Source organism: Cryptotermes secundus, unplaced genomic scaffold (genome assembly GCF_002891405.2).
Source record: "Cryptotermes secundus unplaced genomic scaffold, Csec_1.0 scaffold1411, whole genome shotgun sequence".
Lineage (NCBI taxonomy): Eukaryota > Metazoa > Arthropoda > Insecta > Blattodea > Kalotermitidae > Cryptotermes > Cryptotermes secundus.
In genome coordinates, this window is record NW_019735481.1 from 271485 (window position 1) to 290512 (window position 19028).

Below are 19028 nucleotides of genomic sequence, written 5' to 3' on the forward strand. Positions count from 1 at the left end.
ACTTCTGACGTTACAGTGGTCTCTTGTTGGATGAAATTCACCATCAGCACTCCTTTCCTTTCACAGAAAACTGTTGCCATCAGCTTTTTTGGCTTGTTTTGTGAATGTGTGTGCATCCACTGCTTTCACTGTTCTTTGGTTTCAACATTCAGAAATGAAATCCAGGTTTCATCACCTGTTACTCGTATGATGTGATTGAGAAATTCACCATCTTTGTGGTACTGCTCTAAAAAAGCCGAAGTCAAAGCCAAAGCCATTCTCTGTGTTTTGTGAGAACCCATGAGCATTTTCAGAATCCATCTTGCACAAAACTTGAGATAGCCTAGCCTGACTGTGATGATCTAGTAGAGAACAGTGTGTGGAATTTGTGAAAATTCACACAAAAGTTCTGATTTTTTGTGAAGTGCCATCTTTCACTAATTTTCTGGTTCACACTTTGAACAAGATCATCACTTGATACAGATGGCCAGCTGACAACTTCCCTCTTCATCGTGAACACTGTTCACCCGCCATTCTTTGAATATTCTACACCACTACTCTTATAGTTCCTTCACTCGTTACATTTTAGCTGTCAACCGCACATAATTCACAATGGATTTCCACAGAATTCACATTTTTAGTGTGAAGAAAGCAGATAACAGCGCAAATTTCGCTGCTGGTGGGATTAGCAATCGCAGGATACGCATAACTCATTCTGTGGAGACAAGAACAAGCACTAGGTGACCAATTATGTGAAGGTTTACAAGGTATTGAGTTATGTGACACTAACTTGCATGCGCAAGCTCTGCCCCACTCCTACATTAGTTGCTTAAAATAAATGGAGGTTACTTTCTGAATAGCCTCTATTATCTCATCCATTACCCCGTTCAGTAACATGGATGATATAACACTCCCCTGTCTAACCCTCTGAAGTCTGAAACCCGTCAGATTTCTTTGCCACCTACGACCACAAAGTTTTCAAACTTATTATAAATGTTTCTTATTCCCTCCATTACTCATTTGGATTTCTTTATGTTTACGTTAATACATAAGCTGCAATATTTATTAATTTTAAACAGAAAATACAGCACAACTGGGACAAAACCAGTCAGTCATGCATTTATGGGCTATGGAAGTACTCATCACAGTTAAGTCTCTCTCATACTTACATGTATTTTTACTGGAAGTAGAATTTGGCTGTGAGTTGGCTGCTGCAACTGCTGCGAAATTGCCAACTACATGATTATTTAGCCCCGAACTGGGTGAACTGTTGTTAGGTGTAGACTGAGACAATGAACCTGGAAACACCATCACAAGGAAAATGAAAATTATATTAATGTTAATATTCCTGGCAATTCATGAACTTAAACAGTCATAAATATTTCTCACAATCCTGAAAACCCAGGAGGCACGTGTAAATAATATTTATAATACGATCCTACCACATCTTTAACCTGGGTTATTTCAAATCCTGAGACTCATGGTATTATATTCAGTTCTGTTAAATATCTACTAATATATTATAGCATGTAACATGACGTAAATTCCAAGGTGTTCTGTTCCTCTTTACTATGTCACCTTTCTTCTAGGACTGACAGAAGATTATACAGATAAACTGAATTTCAATACATCAGTCTGACATAATGACTCGATTTATTACATATTCCAGCAGAAAGTGTAGGCTAGTCACACAAACAAACGACGTCACATTCTCACCTGATACAGGTTTACTGGGTGTACTTGAGTTAAGCACTGGTTTCAGTGCAACTTGTGAGCAGTTACTGGAGCTAATCAAGGAATTGTTGTTGCTCACTCTAACAGCTGTTGGTTTCACAGGCTGAAAGGTAAAAAATTGAGTGGTCTTTAAGTTTTAATCCTGTTATACCATGCAATATGTGAATAGGTGGCTACACACAGAGATTCTGTGGCAGTTCTGAACCGATGCTGTGCTAGTCTAGATCCATTCAAACTTATTACACAAACTTAACCGAAATTTTCCCTCAATCCACATACATGCGTACACGCACATACACACACATGCAAGTGGATTCTGGATATTTTAGAACTGAGGTGGTTTCTAGCAGCAGAGCTCTTTTCTTTTTCTAAAAGGTGCATCATATTTTTCACTTCACATAACCAGCTTTTAAGCCACTGGAAAGAGCATTTAGATTGTTCATTGACTACACATTATAAATTATTACTGAAGTATAAAACCTGATTAGCAAGTCCTAAGTTAGTATTACTGGCTGACTTCACTGTACAAAATTGAAAACAGATTAACCGTTCAGCGTGGTTTGACGTGTATGTTTCGTCAGGTATTTAAATCGTCTGGGGGGTTCGACGTCTATGTTTCGTCCAGCTGCACACCTATGTTATAACGCCCATAATAATTGATGGTTTTGCTGTAGATTGTTAGATTTTTCGCTGGCCTGTTGTCAGAAGGACAGTATGTAATGAGGCACGAGTTTTTCTGCGCTAAGTCATCGTTACGTATGCCTGTCTTGCAGCAAAATTCCTGTTGCTCTTGGGAGAGGTTTCGTCATTGAAGCTGTTATGAATGTCGTGTTTTCTTTCCTATGAAGTTATAAACAGCAGAGACGTGATATTGCTGTGTTTATAATATCATATTGCCCTGAGCTGGCCACACTAACACACTCAATTGGAATTCTTAGAAGAGGGATGTCCAAAAATTTATTCTTGCAAGATCGATTGATTTCGCACAGTACATAGCAGCGAGTTCTTGGAAAAACGTCACGAATTAAGGCAGAACACTGTGGTCACCCCGTATGACGATACTGGTGTGTGTGGGGGGAAAAGAACTCATTCCTTCATGTATTATCGCTCCAGTTGACGCCATTTTATCGTACTGACCTTGGTGGTCGTTTCGAGGGATGACCATAAATATTTTTTTGAGCCAGCTAAGCTCTACTTTCGTTCACTACATACCAGACAGTTCTTAGAATAACTTCATGAATTCTGTGGTCACCCCTACGACATCTCCTGCCGCCAAAATGGATGGAATATCAAAGGCATAGCAACAACCCCTTGTTATGATAACTCGTAACGTTGAATTTACTACAGCTGACCTGGCAACTAAACGGGTCACGGAAAGACATTTCCTTGAAGTATACCCCTCACGGGTAAGAAGGCAAGGCCGCACATATGTGTGGTTAAAAAAAAGGGCCAAAAAAAATACACAATATTGGAGCGGAGAATGGTGAACGTGGGGCACCGTTGGGTTATACGAATGCTTCAAGGCCTTCCTTCTACTAAACCAACTGCCTCCATTACCGAGATACAGGGCGCTCATATTATAAGGTAAGGTTATAAAACCACCATTTAAGATCATTTTAGTGAAAGTTTCATCCTTCAAGGCGTACCATTCACTGCTGAAATACTAAACAACCTGCTTCCATGGCCGAGATACAGGGCGCCCATATTATAAGGTAAGGTTATAAAACCACCATTTAAGATCATTTTAGTGAAAGTTTCATGTTCCTATCTCATAGAATTTAAGAACAATGATGAATAAATAATTTTCGAGCAAAATTTAAATGGCCGGCTGAATATATTACCGCCGGAGAGACGGCAGCGGAATTTAAATGACTGCGCAAAAGGGTTAACAGGCAATATTAAATACAGTAGAACTTGGTTATAACGTCATCAAAGGGACCTAAAAATAGTGTCGTTATAAACGAATGTCGTTGTAACCGAAATGGGCACTTCCACAGTAGCCTTATGTTAGTCACGTAAAAATCTACCAAAAACCGAGTTAAAATGTTGCATTTTTTAGTGAAATACGTAGTTAACTACAGACTAACGTAACATTAACGTGGAATTGCCCAAATGTGTAATATCAAAGACATATTCCAGCGCTTTCCACTGACAATACACACCACACTAACACTGTAACAATGTAAGGTGTAACACACTAAAGGTAGGCCTACTCACCAAATTACAGTAGATTACATCAATTGTTGTGCCTTACTGTACCTAGATACGAGTACAGTAATCAGTTATCTTCGTCTGTTTCCTGTTACTTGCCCAATACACACTTTCTAAATTACGTTCAGTGTCCATATCAGAGAAATTCAGGAATGAAAATGACGTTACATACGAGGTTCGTGCATTTGTGCATGTCGTACTAAGCAAGGTATAAAAACAGTTGCTTTATGAGGAATTAGTTCATACCATTGAATATTTGACGCAATAGACAAGGTGTGGCAGAAACCGATGTTGCTATAACCAAGTTTTACTGTAATCAAATTAAATATATGTAGGTAACAACACATGAATGAATGGATGTAGGAGGGGTGGGCCTTCTCCGCCCTTGCCCCGCGACCTACAGTGATCTATTGTGCTCTAAACAACACATGCCAATTATTCTGTGAAGGAACATACACCACCTTTAGTAATTCTACATGGGCTTAATGGTCAATAATTCAAAGACACAGCAAATGCTGTGAATTTCTTCTGAAATGAAATGTACTGCTGTGCATGTGTAATGGAATCTTCTGGATACTTTCATATAGGAAGTGAATTTCGTGCATAAATATAATATCCATGTCTTGTACAACACCATCATGCTTAGTTACACTATGAAATTCTTTGACCAACATTTTCTAGTACTGACAGGTATGTAACTTTTGGATGCAGATCTTTCTAATTGTAGTTCTATATGTGTATTTCATTCTAATACTGCAGGGGTGAATTATCTTGTTTTTTTTAATACAACAGAATGCTGTGGCACTGTTTCAGCAGGAGGCCCCACAGACTGAAACAACATTAACATTCTTATTCTAACTTCACGTGGAGATAAATATTACATCCCTACAAAAGGTGTAATCTATAGCATACCCTGACGAGTGTCTACTATCTGCTGAGAGTTTCACCTTCAAAGTATCACACAGAGAAAGAAAGTAACTACATACTTGCTGAAACACCATGTGCTAACATAGTTCCAAAACTGGAACAATGCCTACATAGTGTTGCTGATTATAAACGTCTGCCTTACAACTGTGGCTTCAAAAAACTTATGTATAAGCGCACCTAAACTGATAACATGTGAGCCAATGGGAAAACAATATTCATGTTACAGAACATCACAACAGAGACACAGTTCCAGAAATACATTCCCTCCACAGTCTGGGCATGCTGTACAGCAGCCATGTCAAACATGCGGCCCCTCAACTTTTAGAGCTAATTGATATTAAAATCAATATTAAAATTTTAGTAGAAATATTTTTTGTAAAGACAATTTTCTAACAGACCAGAAGACAAGAAGTCTCACGCAGACATAAATTAGCAGGCTGCAGGAAATTCAATGTTTTGCTATTTCTAACATAATTTCTTGTGTAATCTCTCTTTTTACATATTGAAAAGCTGTTTGATACTTGTCAAAAATGGCATTCTCTTGCTTTTTAAAACTGTAAGATATGTGACTTTAGGTAATTATATTGAAATTATTCCTAAATAATAAATAGAATTAAATTTCCTTGTATCAAAATCTAATGTATATTTCTATTTTGAAGTGCGGCCCTGGGCTATTATTTATAGGGCTGAGGTGGCCCTCTGTACAAGTTGAGTTTGACATGCCTGGTGTACAGCGAAACTCTTCTGACATATTTAAAATATCTTTTTTACAATAAAATGTATTTCTGATTCACAGCTCTACCTTTGTTGGAAGGTCATCCTTTGTTTTTTTCTTGTCTTCGTTGGAGCTGTCACTGGAATGGTTGTGCAGGGCATTGAGGGGAGGAGATGGGGCAGGCGAGTTACCCGATGTGGTGGACGTTGGGGTACCTCCTGTGTCGTTACTGTTGTTGCTATCTGTTGTTGCAGATGAGGGGAGACCAACCTACAAGTCAAGAACAAATTTACCATCATACTCTAATACAAACACCAATGTACTTCAAAATATAGGAACTTACAGCCAAGAAAAAAAAAAATATTTGCATATAATTTGTTAATGCCTTGGAAATATGGAAACTGTAGGGAAATAAAATCAATGGAATTTTATCACAAAACAATATATAAGTGGCAGTCAAATGAAAACAGGTCACGACGCATAACTCACATGGTGCGCAAGTTGGTAACACTGGGATTTGCTTACGGTATGAACATCTGGTGGGGAATGGGGAAAGCACAGTGACAATGTGCCCTTGCACACTAGTCATTTGTTTACTGTGCTGGAAGCAAGGTTAGCGTTACGTGTGGTTGTCCAACATCAGTAATGGAGGTGGTTAAAGGAGAACAGTGAAGTGTAGTGTGCTATTTGACTGCTGAAGGAGTAGGATGACAAGAAATTCATCGTTGCATGTCCATTGTTTACGGCGAACGCAGCATGTCACCTTTGCATGTGCTGACATGGCATAAGAGATTCCGAGAGGGACATGTGTCACTGCAAGATGATGCTCGCCCAGGACAGGCTCATCATGTCATCACTCCTGATGTTACTGCTGCATTGGATGGTCATATCCGGGCAAACCGACAGATCACTGTGGAAGAAATTAGCCTTTTGATGGGAATAAGTCATGGTTCTGTACATGCCATTCTGACAAAACACTAGCTGCACCACAAAATCTACATGCAGTGGGTTCCACATCAACTCACGGAGGATCAAAAGACTCAGAGAATGGCTGCATCACTGGGTCACTTGCAATGATACCACAAGGAAGAGTATGCTTTTCTGTCCTGTATTGCCACTGGGGACAAAACTTGGTGCCACCACTTTGAACCCCGAGACCAAATGGCAGAGCCAGTGGAAACATGTGAATTCTCCCCCACCGAAGAAATCCAAAGCCGATAAAGTGATGACGACATTCTTCTTCGACTGCAAGGGCCCTCTGCTTGTCGAATTTTACAAGCATGGGGCCACATCAGTGCACAGCGCTATGAAGACACTTTGCAGAAACTGAGATGTGCCATAAAGTCAAAACGCCCTGGAATGCTATCGAATGGCATTATCTTTCTTCATGATAATGCACGCCCCCACACTGCCACCTCTGTGAGGAATACGCTACAGAGATTTGGTTGGGAAGTGCTCCAACATCCCCCCTACAGCCCAGATCTCTCCCCATGTGATTTTCGCATTTTGGGGGCCCTGAAGAGAGACATTCATGAACATCAGTTTGCATCGGACGAAGACGCGTGTCGCTGGGTAAAGCTGTGGTTCCGTAGATAGCCCACAAGCTTTTTCAAGGATGGGATTGACCGTCTTATCTCCCAGTGGCATCAGCCCTGTTCTCTGAGCTGCTCGCTCAATCATGGCCATGATGCAGTTTCTGCCGATGTTTTCCTTCTGCCGTGCCACTTTTGCACGGTGGGTCATGTTCAGCCTGAGGATGTCTCTCATGCGTCAGCGACGGGACATCCTAATGTCGCTTCACTTGTCCTTCTGCCGTGCCACTGCGGGGACCTCTTCTTTCTGTGCTGCCTCAGGTTTCCTGTCCAGTGAGGTCAGCTTCTTCCCATCTTGACATGCCTCCATCTCTTGGCAGGCTGTCTCATCGCAGTTGTCGTTCACCCATTTGTCTCTCATGGCAGCCATTTCTTCTCTCCATGCTTTCATATAGGCCTCCCTTTCTTCCTTCTCGGCTTTTCTATCGGCGTCCGCTTTTTCTTGGCCAGCTCTGATTTCCTTCAGCAGCAGTTCCATCATCTGCTTTAACTCCATTTTAGCTCGTGTGGCGTTATAACAAATTTGCCTCAGAATCCGAACTGATCCCACTTCTGACACCAGTTGTCACATGTTGGGTATGTCACGCGACAAATAACTTTATGTGGGTCGCGGATTTAGCAAATCTTTATCGGACACTCACTCTTACATACCTTACAACTATTAACACTTGCAGTACCACTTGACTGCTGGCTCAATACTCAATACTCAATTCTCTAATACTTTACTGCGACACCTCAACTATCCTTGGCCGTGGTTGGATCTCAACTGTCTCTGGTGGCGGCTATTCCAAGATTGTCTTCCTGCTGTCTTCTTCTGTATCTGTAGCTCTCGGCTTTGTAGGTGTTCTGCGGACTGGATACCAGACACCATTCCTCACTGTTTCGTTTCTACTCGTACTGTCCGCTGTTACGTAACGGGTCTTCGGTTGTTCATCTCCATGGAGATTCAGCGTTCTCTACGCAACAGTTCACTGTTAGAATTACAATACCGCTATTGTTACGTCTTATGCAACGGTCTGTTCTAGCATTTCCATGGAAGTAACACTTCTGGATTACAAACATGTGACAGTATTAACAGTTTTGGAGATTACTCTTGAGGTAAGAAATGTTCTTTAGTATGATTTGGCTTCTGATCCATTTTGATTTGACTTCCCTTCATAGATATGCCAGTCATTATGAGGATTTCAAAGAACTTACAAATTCAGAAAAAAATTAATAACATCATGGTTAAAGAAGTGAACAAATTATTTGCTTGCGGCAAAAAAAAATAAATTCAAGGGAAAATTGACAGAGAAACCAGCAGACTAATACAAATTCTTACAAATTATAAAAGAATATAATGGGACAGAACAGCAAAAATACAAAATAACAATCTACAGAGTATACTTCAAACTGATATGAACACTTAACACATAAACATGGACCTTTAAGGAGAGAAACAAAAGAAAAATCCAAGCAACAGACATGACTCTTTTAAGATGTGGAGAGAGGAAAAGAAAATACAGAATCAGAAATTGGATTTTTAGAAAAGGTTGGAATACAGAATTTTTTAAAGAGAAGAGAAACAGAAACATACAATGGTTCGACCGGGTACAAGGAATGGATACAATAAGCATTTTTAAGGACATCAGAATTCAAATCTGAAAGACAGGCCTCTATCATAACACTGAAAAAAAAGACAGTTTAGCCAGTACTGGTAGACATCAAGCAGACAGGGAAGTGCTGGCACAATATCAAAAAGTTCGTGAGAAAATAGAAGATTTTCATCCACTGACCTGTATAAAACTGAAATGATGATAGCCATAGAAGATTCAATTTAAGTAATTATGTCAGGTAAGCACAAGGGCAATGATATATATTTCAGGTGTATGTGTTCCACCATACATAATGTCTATATGTAGCAACCATTCTCTCTGTTAACGAACTGTTCCACAATTACTAATATTTAAATTAACTTAAAAATTGCAAACCACATGTTTTGAACATGCCTGCCACAACTTACACTGTGATAACAAATACACATTTAAATTCAGTAAACTACTGGACATTTGTTTTTGTGTCCAGTTTTGGGCATTCTTTGAGAACCTAACCCTAGCAAGATATAGCATAATGCATACCTCTTGTTAAGAATATCATTAGAAGAATGACAAATTATACTAAAATATGTTCATAATCTTTCAGCAGTATCCAGATTCAACTGTAGCCAGCAAACCACATTTTAAAGTTATACAAAGAAATTACATGAAATGTAAGAAGTATATTAATATACACATGAAGCACACTTACTCCTGACAATTCTATCTCGTCCAACCCGATAATGTCGTCATAAATATATTCATTCTCCTCAAAGTCTGGCTCTTGTGAAGATTCTATATAGTATTCTATATCATCCTTAATCCTCCTTATCTGAAACAAAGCACAACACCAATAATTTCATGCAAAATTCTTAAAGCAAGCCTTTATTACCACAAGTGAATCTTTTCTCCCACCGATATTTTAATTCGTAATGTCACATTTTCTTAACCGACAACAGAGTGCTCTGATGAGTTCTATCTTTTGGGATGTAATGCTATGTGGTTCAGCAAAGATCAGTGAAACTTTGGAGGAACATACTGACTCATCTTCAGTAAAAAGTAAAGTAAAGCTATCCCTGTAACAGGCCGTGGAGGCCCATATGGTTGTGAGATGTCGAGGTTCCCACATTTTCTAGACAACTGGCTCATAGATGGCGGCAAGGCTGTCAGCCTTACTCGCTGGCCGCCCTTTACCCCCAAGAATATTCCAAGAATATTCCTGGTATTAATTTCTGTTTGCTGCCTCATCTTCAATGTCATAGAAAATATGAGCAAGAAACAAACTGCAAACTGGATGTAACATACTTGGGAAACATCGTTAGACACAAGCTTGGGTAAGGGCCCAGAGATAACTGGGGCAAAAAAAAAAGGAGTAAAGGAATTCATGAACGGAAGAGATGGGAGGTATGGGGGCCTGGAGAACGTCGCAGGTCGTGAGCAGTATGGCGTTGGATGAAAGAGGGGACACTGCACAGAGAGAGCATTACGGAAAGCAGAAGGTTCAAGCAGATGGGTACCCTGAAGAGGGAAGTGCTCACAGGCCTAAAAACCTGTTAGATAATCCCATTGCAAGAAATTTTCAAGGCAGGTTTCTTTCAGGGAGTAGATGATGGGTTACCATGACTATGAATGGATCTTTGTAAGAACTCATCAAACGCAGGTAGTATTACCAGGTAATCTGCAAAGAGTGATGTGTTAATTACAATGATTCCCATAGAATGTATGTAGGGAAGTCATAAAATTTTAATTATCACCCAGAAGAAACAGACACACAGGTGCAAGAAACTGTATGTGAGTTAGTCCTTACCTGCATATGCCCCTTGCAAGGCCACACATTTTCCTCAACGACGCATTAGCTGCTGGATACCTTGATTATAGGTCTCATTTTGACTATTTAGGAACTCCTCCACTGCAAAAAGACATCATCATCGTCTTGGAATCGCTTACCAAGAAGTGGCTTCTTTAGCCGTGGAAAAAGGATGAAGTTGCTTGGTGCCAGGTCTGGTGAATATGGTGGATGGGAGAGAATTTCTTATCCCAAACTGGCAGCAAGTGTCATCATAACATGAGCAGCATGAGCCGGTGGGTTGTCATGAAGAAGTTGCACACCTTTTTCCAGTATTCCATGTCACTTTTTCTTGATTTCCTCAGAAGATTCTGGTAGTACTCTCCAATGATGGTGACGCCCTTTTGCGTGTAGTTGATCATGACTGCCGATCCTTGAACACACTCAACATCACCTTTCCTGATGACAGCTGGGATCTGGCCTTCTTTGGTGGTGGTGAGTCTGCATGTTCCCACTGCTTGCTCATTTCCTTTGTTTCAGGGTCATAATGATAGACCAAATATTCATCCGTCCTGATCAGGCAGTCGAAAACTTCCACCTTTTCATCTTGACACAACTGCAAAAGTTTCTTTGCCGCATCCATCCACTGCTGTTTTTGAACTGGTGTCAACAATCGTGGCACTCAACACACAGTGACCTCTGTCATGTGTAACTCATCATGGATGATGCTGAAAACCGACCCATGGCTAATGCGGTTGTGGATCTCCCTGGCAGACTTCCCTTGCAAATGCAGGAACCGTATCATAGCACAAGCCTCCACTTTCTCAACCAACGTCACCATTTTGCTTCTGCCCTTTCCAGTGGCTCCCTCTGTCCACTTGGATTGGGAAAATGTGACTCTTCATCAAGCTCAAGAAGCACCTATATAGTACAATATTTCGGAATTTATGATTTTCTCATAGTGATAATTAAAACATTATGACTTCCCATTGTACATATCATCATTCTGTGAGATCATACTTACCCATTTTGTAAAGTACTCTGTGTTCCCTTATTCACTGATAAGCTACTTTCCTTCCCTTACTTATCATATCTACTGTCAGAGACCTAACCCAGAAGACTACTTAATTCACTTTCCCACAGTGTAATATTAAGAATTTAAATACTTGCTCACCTGACTAACTTCCACAGACATATTGTCCAACATTCTTAGGAGAGTCTCCAGTTTACGAATGTGATGCCGATGTTTCTCAACTTTGCCTTTCAGTTCTTCCACCCGGTCCTGCTTGTCTTTATCTAACCTCTTCTTCTTCCCCACTAGCAGAGACTCAATCTCACACTCAAACTGGTCCAGCTGAGGAAATATAAATTTACAATATTATATTGCAGCATCCTGCTGCACTTCATTTAGTATCAAATTGTTTCATAGTCTCACATGCAGCTGTCTTTCTATAAAACTGACTAAAGATTCACTTTAAAAGTTTCACATGTCATAGCAAAAGGGACATGCAGCATAACATGACAGGGAGAACAACCCACCACTTCATATATACATGCACTGAGCCATGTTATGGCTCTTGATGATGTCATGCCTTCCAGCCATGTTAATCCCTACCCCTTCATCCCGTGCTGGAGTGTATCACGTGGGATTCCGCTTCCTCTCCCCGTCCCCTCCCCAAATCGCTCGGAAGAAGCCGGTTAGTGAATCTAGATTCATTTGCTGTTTGGATCCACAGCGTATCGGATGTACGCGGCCAGCCTGGGATATTTTTCAAATTCGGTTTTGGAAGGTATTCTAAATTATGTCTGGGGGGTTGTGCTGGCAACGCACGTCGGGGGTTTTGCTTGTATTATAGGTTATTGTGTGGCAGAGTGATGGGCTTTAATTTAACATTACGTCATTGTGTTTTCTTTCCTAGGAATCGCCTGTGGGCAAGGAATATTTGTTAACGTTTATTTTGTGCCTGCTGAAGTAGCATGATGGTAAACAAGAGTAATAAGCAGTGAGAGTGGGCTATTAAGTGTAGTCTGATGCCGCAGTTAAGGCAAGAGTAAAGTAACTGGCAGATGTGGTCACAGGTTGTATCTTTTGGGGCCCACGGCTTCTATTAACTTCTAATTGTTGTATTCTGTTTTATTGTGTTTCTCTTATTAAATTAATTTATGATTGTGAACTAGTCTTGTCGATTGGAAGTGTCTCCCTGCTGTGGCTTGGAGTCCCTACTACATCTAGGGAGCATTGTGAACATGACATGAGAGCCCCTGACGATGGGCCACTCCTATCTTGGACGTAAGAAGTGCTAGATATCAGCAAGAAGTGGCACAGCACATAGAAGGGACTGCATAGTAACTATCAAAAACCATGATATGGAAGCACAGCAGTTTCATCATTTACAATTTATAATTTTAAAACACATAGTGAATAACTTTTAATAAGTTAAAATCCGTATCATGTGTAAAGCTTTTAAAATGAATACTTTGGTAAGTTTTCTAGAAAAATGTGCTGCACATTAGACTGTAAATCATTTGGTACATTTGTACAATTCAATTACTATTGTGACATGCCTAATCGTTGCTGGGCAAAAGGAGGTGGAATGAGTTACCACGAAGACAGACCCTTGATAAACAGTCAGTTGCCAAGTTATGCAACAGTAAGGAAAGTGGTGTTTCTCAGTGCTGTGCCAAGTAGAGCTGAAGTGAGCCGAGCTGAGCCAAGCCAAAGCGCGCTGGTTGCTATGCAGCAATAAACAACTCCCAACAGGGTTCCCCTGCAACGCTTGTAAACATGGAATCATGCAACAGGGAGCCCGTGCAACAACTGTTGCTAGGCAATCGGTAAACACGACATTACGCAACAGTGGTACCTATCACATAACCGTTTTCTGTGTTGTCCATGCCGGGCCTAAATAAGGAGCAGCGAACTCTATTCAGGAGTAGTGAGGACTGAGCCAGTTACGAGTGAGTGAGTAGTGAGCCAGTTCCTAGAGAGAGAGTAACCAGTCAGTTTCAATCTAGCAGTCGCCAAGTCAGGTTGTATCGAGTGAACGGTAGTGACTCCAGCAGGAGAAGTAATTGTAATACTGCTGATGGCAGTAATTGCAATTGTGAATTGTGTTATTGTAAGAGCGAATGTGCAATAAATTTGCTACATCCAAAACAGCATGAAGTTATTTGTAGCGTGAAACACCCTACATGTTTCCTTAAATATTTAACCTTTTGCTATTTCTTGTATGTTCATCAACAAATTTTTAAGATATGATGATTTTCATGTTCCATCTCTAGCAAGCAGCAACAGCACCCTGACTTCAGAATAATATCTGTTTACAGCAAATATACAGCATAGTGCCAGTTCACCTGGAGGTTGAGGGCATCAATGGAAGTTGCAAGCCATCCTGCAGTTTCATCTCGTTCCTTCTGTGCAGGGTCCAGCTTCTGTGCAGCACCCAGGCCCTCTTTGGAGTATGCTTTGGTCTTTGTTTCCCGTTCCACAACCTTGAACCTCTCCATTTGCTACAAGTGAAGCAAACATAAAAGATCATTTATGGTGCCTCTGACAGACCAATCACCTCACATATTTATATTACTATACAGCAGTTAACTCTTTAAATCCAGCTTAGTATATGCATCACACTGCTTACCTGGCCAGAAAACTGATGGTGTACTTATACCATTGTAACTTAAAAAAATCAACAGTAAAAACACTACCTGCAATATCAAGATAGAAGTGTCACTCTTCAACAGCCCCAAAGCTTGTAGTTGTAGGGTTCAATAACAGAGATCTCTGCATAATAGCACTGTGAAGTAGTGCCATGTACAGTCAGGCACTGCATTCACTAATACAATGCAGTTTGTATATTCCCTCTCTGTCAACTACCCCACCACCTTCAAACTGTTCTCATGCTGAAACACTAATCTAGGATCAAGGATGGCTCACGTGCTGTTCTATGAACGGTTTGCCACACGCCTGAATAATATACAGCCAGAGATTATTTTGTAACATTTACATTACTGATATGATTTTATATTTGAACATGAGAACCTTTATTTTTTTATTTTGCATATCAGTGCAACATCTTCCCCACGTGTGAACATTTCACAACCTATATACCAGAACAGATAAAATTATAATTTTTTCTGTGCTCTTTCAACTCTGTAGCACAGAACAAAAGGGTATTTAAATGATACTGGCTACAGAGTGTTAATGAACCTGCATTATATAGGAATTAACTATTTGCTATTCACAGTAAATGTACTGATACAACTGAAGTCTCCATGTGCAAGACTGAATCCAATTCACATGGCTTGGTTTTCTTATGTATGTACACATTTGTGTTCTAAGAGATTAAACTGGTCTCTGAAATATGAAAGTAACCACATCCTAATCCATGTTAACTGGCAACTGCTAAATCTTTCACATCTTTATCCAAAAGAGTCAAAGTTTTTTTTTTGTGTGGTCTAACACTGAGTAATTGGAATTCTAAGTATGTCAATAATGTTCCTTCTTAGGAAACTATATTTCATGGGCTTGGCTGTCTGTTTACAAGTATCAGTAAAGCATCATTGGCATACCAGTGCAAGCCTGATAGCCACTACTTCAGATCTTACACAACAATGATCCAGTTCAGTTTCTACACTGATTTCTAATAAAGTCTGATTAATCTGTTACAGGATGTACAAAACTGGACTTCTATGATAAAACATACTAGCATTTAGCATTGCACAAATATCAGTAGAATTTACTACAAGAAAACCACCAATACTCGTCTCTGACATTTCCATTTTTCCATCTTAATCCATGTCCTCCTTAAGCTGTAGATTTCAGCCTAGCTCAGTGTTCGTCAAGCCACATGCACACATTTAACATTTAACATACTACTATGATGCAGCACATGTGGATCCAGTGCACCCCAGTGGAGATATAGCGTCACAACCTGGCAACTTTACCCACAGGAAAGGGCCCTTGGTACCCACTGGATAGGAGGCTGGGTGGGCCAATGCTACTTGCAGCATTATTGATTTTGCAGATATTTCATATTTTCTCAGGCTAATAACTTTTGACTATGCATTAGTAAGTTAAAATTATCTTATGCAAGCACACGCACACACAAAAAGTGTCATTCAAGTTGATACTATAGGGTTCTGATGATGGTGTATAACACACAGAGATACTGGGTTTTCGCACTTTGTCCATTGTCTGGATTCTAAATCATCATCATCATCATCATCATCATCATCGTCAGTAATCTGTCAGAAGACAGGTCCACAGTCTCTTCCAAAACAATTCCTCCACTTTATGCGATCTATACCTTTCTCCTTCAAATGACAGTATCCTCTTCTGTCCGCAAGGTCATCCAGCATCTTCTTACGCCTTCTTCCTCGTCTTCTTGTCACTTCTATCCGCCCCTCTATCTTTCCTTCAATAACTTCTTTTAGAAGGTATTTTCTGCGTAAAACATGACCAATCCAATTAGCCTTCCGTTTTCTTATTTCGTGTACGATGTTCCTCTGCTCACTGACTCTAATTAACACTTCTTCATTTCTCACATAATCGGTCCAACTGATCTTCTCCATCCTTCTCCAACACCACATTTTGAGACTTTCCAGATGTTTCTGATCTACTGCCCTAAGTGTCCAAGTTTCAGCCCCATACAGAGCTATGGTCCAAATGTAGCATTTCACTAGTTAAATAACTAAGAAAAAACACAGCGTTTCGGAAACCGGATCTGTTTCCGTCCTCAGGTGAGGGAAGACACCTACTCTGTTGCATCCCTTAGAAAGAGCTAGCCTCAATCACAGGCCCAGAGTGACTCAACAGAGTAGGTGTCTTCTCTCACCTGAGGATGGAAACAGATCCAGTTTCTGAAATGTTGTGTTTTTTCTCAGTTATTTAGAATCCGGATGATGGACAAGTCCGAAAACCCAGTATCTCTGAGTGTCATTCAAATTCCTATGGCCAAACTTTATGAGGTTCTTGAGGAGAGAATCTCTTACAGCAAGCATAAACAAACAGTTGTCCATTTTGCCAGTGTTTCAGATTTACAGCATTTCGCACTTATAGTCTTGACTTTCTGTGCATACAGTGGAGCCTTCGCAATATCAGAGCACAGAGACTATACTGGACTTTCTGTGCATACATTGGAGCCTTCACAATATCAGAGCACAGAGACTATACTGGACTTTCTGTTCATACAGTGGAGCCTTCACAATATCAGAGCACAGACTATAGTGGACTTTCTGTGCATACATTGCAGCCTTCACAATATCAGAGCACAGAGACTATACTGGACTTTCTGTTCCTACAGTGGAGCCCTCACAATATCAGAGCACAGAGACTATACTGGACTTTCTGTGCATACAGTGGAGCCTTCACAATATCAGAGCACAGAGACTATACTGGATTCACTTCAGACTCACATTATGTTTGATGACAAAATGATACAGAACAAGATGGCATAATTTACTAATGCAGATTATGCCAGTATGCATTTTGTGTACGAATTTTGTGATGGAAATGTTAGAGCTGCAATGTCAGTATCCAGTTTGGAGGCAACCCAACAGATGCATATTTGCAGTGGCACAGCACAGTCTCAGGGAAACAGGTGCATTCATGCCACCAGTACACACTGGCTGTGGAAGACACAATGCATGCAATAAAAAGGTACTAATGGGTATCGCATTCACCAAGTCGCATACAAGACCACTCTGAGAGGCCAGTTTGGTGTACACTGCCTAAGAGGCAGTTGTATCCTTTTCATGCACAACTTGTACTAGGGCTACAAGCAGGGGATAATAATTTTCTTTTCCACTTACATCAATAGCTGCTACACAAAACTGTGTATTAACTACACTTATAGTGCTGTGTATTGTGTACTAACGAGGCAACATTCAAAGGAGTGGAATTAACAGTCTCTACACCTTAGTCGAATGTGCACTGAATCCTCATCCTACTCAATGATCTGCATTTCAACAATGATGTTAATGTTTGGGCTGGAATCATTGACTATTACCTAAATGAACCATATGAGATAGCAAATCATTCCATTAGAAACAAGTATGCTAATTTCTCTAAAAGAACACTCCCCCCCCTTCTGTGGGTTCTTTTACAATGCTATCAGTATTCTGGCTACATAATACCGAATATTAGGATGACTGATAAACTAGAAAGGCTTTGGAAAGAAGCAGTCACAGCCAATCAAGGTATAACCTGGCATTTGTCTGGAAGGACTGAGGAAAACCATGACAAACATTATTCAGGATAACTTGTGTCCTGGCTGAGGTTCGAAATGAGCACCTCCTGAATGTGAGTCAAGAGTATTAGTGCTACATCAACCCATTTGGTAAAGGATGTGCCACTTAATGTCCATGAGGGCATGTAATGTCACCACTATGGTGTCCCTAACCTTTCTTTCACACCAGTATCTGGCCTCATTGTTTTATTCTGTTCTGAACTCATTTGCCTTTTTCTTATGGGAATGAATCAAAGAAAATGTTATGCTATGGAAGCACAAGTTTGTGATGATATGACCACAACCTGGTAGCTGCAATAAACAATATGGGCCAATGTAGGCAATTGATTCAGGACAGAGACTCCATTTAGTGTCTCTGTAAAGAATGGATGTAAGCAAGATCAGATAACTTTCTTGCTAGATGTAATAAATCATCAATTATTCCACTGGTTTCCATGTCACCCAGGTGAATATTCCTTTAAGTTAAGAGGATGGATATCAACACATCATTGAGACCCCAGAATTTACTGGCAAAGTCTAATTTTCAGTTATTAAACAGCTATAATTATGAAATGTGTGATAAATAATGATAAAGTTGTTGCTGTGCCTAATTGAACACCATGACATGAAGAAATATGGGGGAATGGAGGTACAGTTCCACCATTTTTGGCCTCGGCACTAGATTGACATGACTGGTCAGCTTTATGCTTCAGCCACTTCAGTCCTGGGGAAAAAACTCCAGGTTCCTATTGGACAGGAGGCTGGGTGGGCCTCAGAGCTGGGCTGGCTGCTGTGTAGCTGAGAAAAATCTCTTGCTCCTGCTGAGAATCAAACCGCAGCTAACCTGCCCTTAGCCCATAGCCCACAGTATGTAATTAAGTTACTTGATTATAGGCTATCATTTCAACATCTCACACCTTGTATACCACTATAACATTCAATGAGCATACACACGACATACCACACATAAGCATATAGAACGCTATACACACCAAGAGTGGAAAATGAAAATATCAGTTCCACATTACACATTTAGATTTTTAACCATATTAACCTTTAAACGACTAAAGACAACGTATGTCGTCGCAAAAATAAAGGCAACGGTACGAATGACGCCATATGTGGTCGCACAGTCTGCGCGTGCGGACGTTATTTAAAATACATTTTTAAGGTAGAAAATAATGTCCTACTTATATAATTTTTGGCCACCATCTGCATGGAGTGTCTGTCTTCCCACCTGCGTCATCTGCTGGAATGTTGCCTTCGTGTGGAATTCTAAAAAAA

At 40.3% G+C, this 19028-nt stretch overlaps 1 protein-coding gene across 1 annotated transcript in view; it reads right to left on the reverse strand.

The window, feature by feature from the left end:
• Positions 1-19028, reverse strand: part of LOC111869449 (CCR4-NOT transcription complex subunit 3) — a 46131-nt gene that overhangs the window by 23315 nt on the left and 3788 nt on the right. Inside the window, exons 3-8 of the mRNA XM_023860991.2 lie at positions 13873-14028; positions 11693-11872; positions 9445-9564; positions 5654-5836; positions 1696-1816; positions 1149-1277 (exon numbers count right to left, since the gene is read on the reverse strand). Of these exons, the coding sequence (XP_023716759.1) occupies positions 1149-1277; positions 1696-1816; positions 5654-5836; positions 9445-9564; positions 11693-11872; positions 13873-14028 (889 nt within the window). The remainder of the gene's footprint in view (positions 1-1148; positions 1278-1695; positions 1817-5653; positions 5837-9444; positions 9565-11692; positions 11873-13872; positions 14029-19028) is intronic.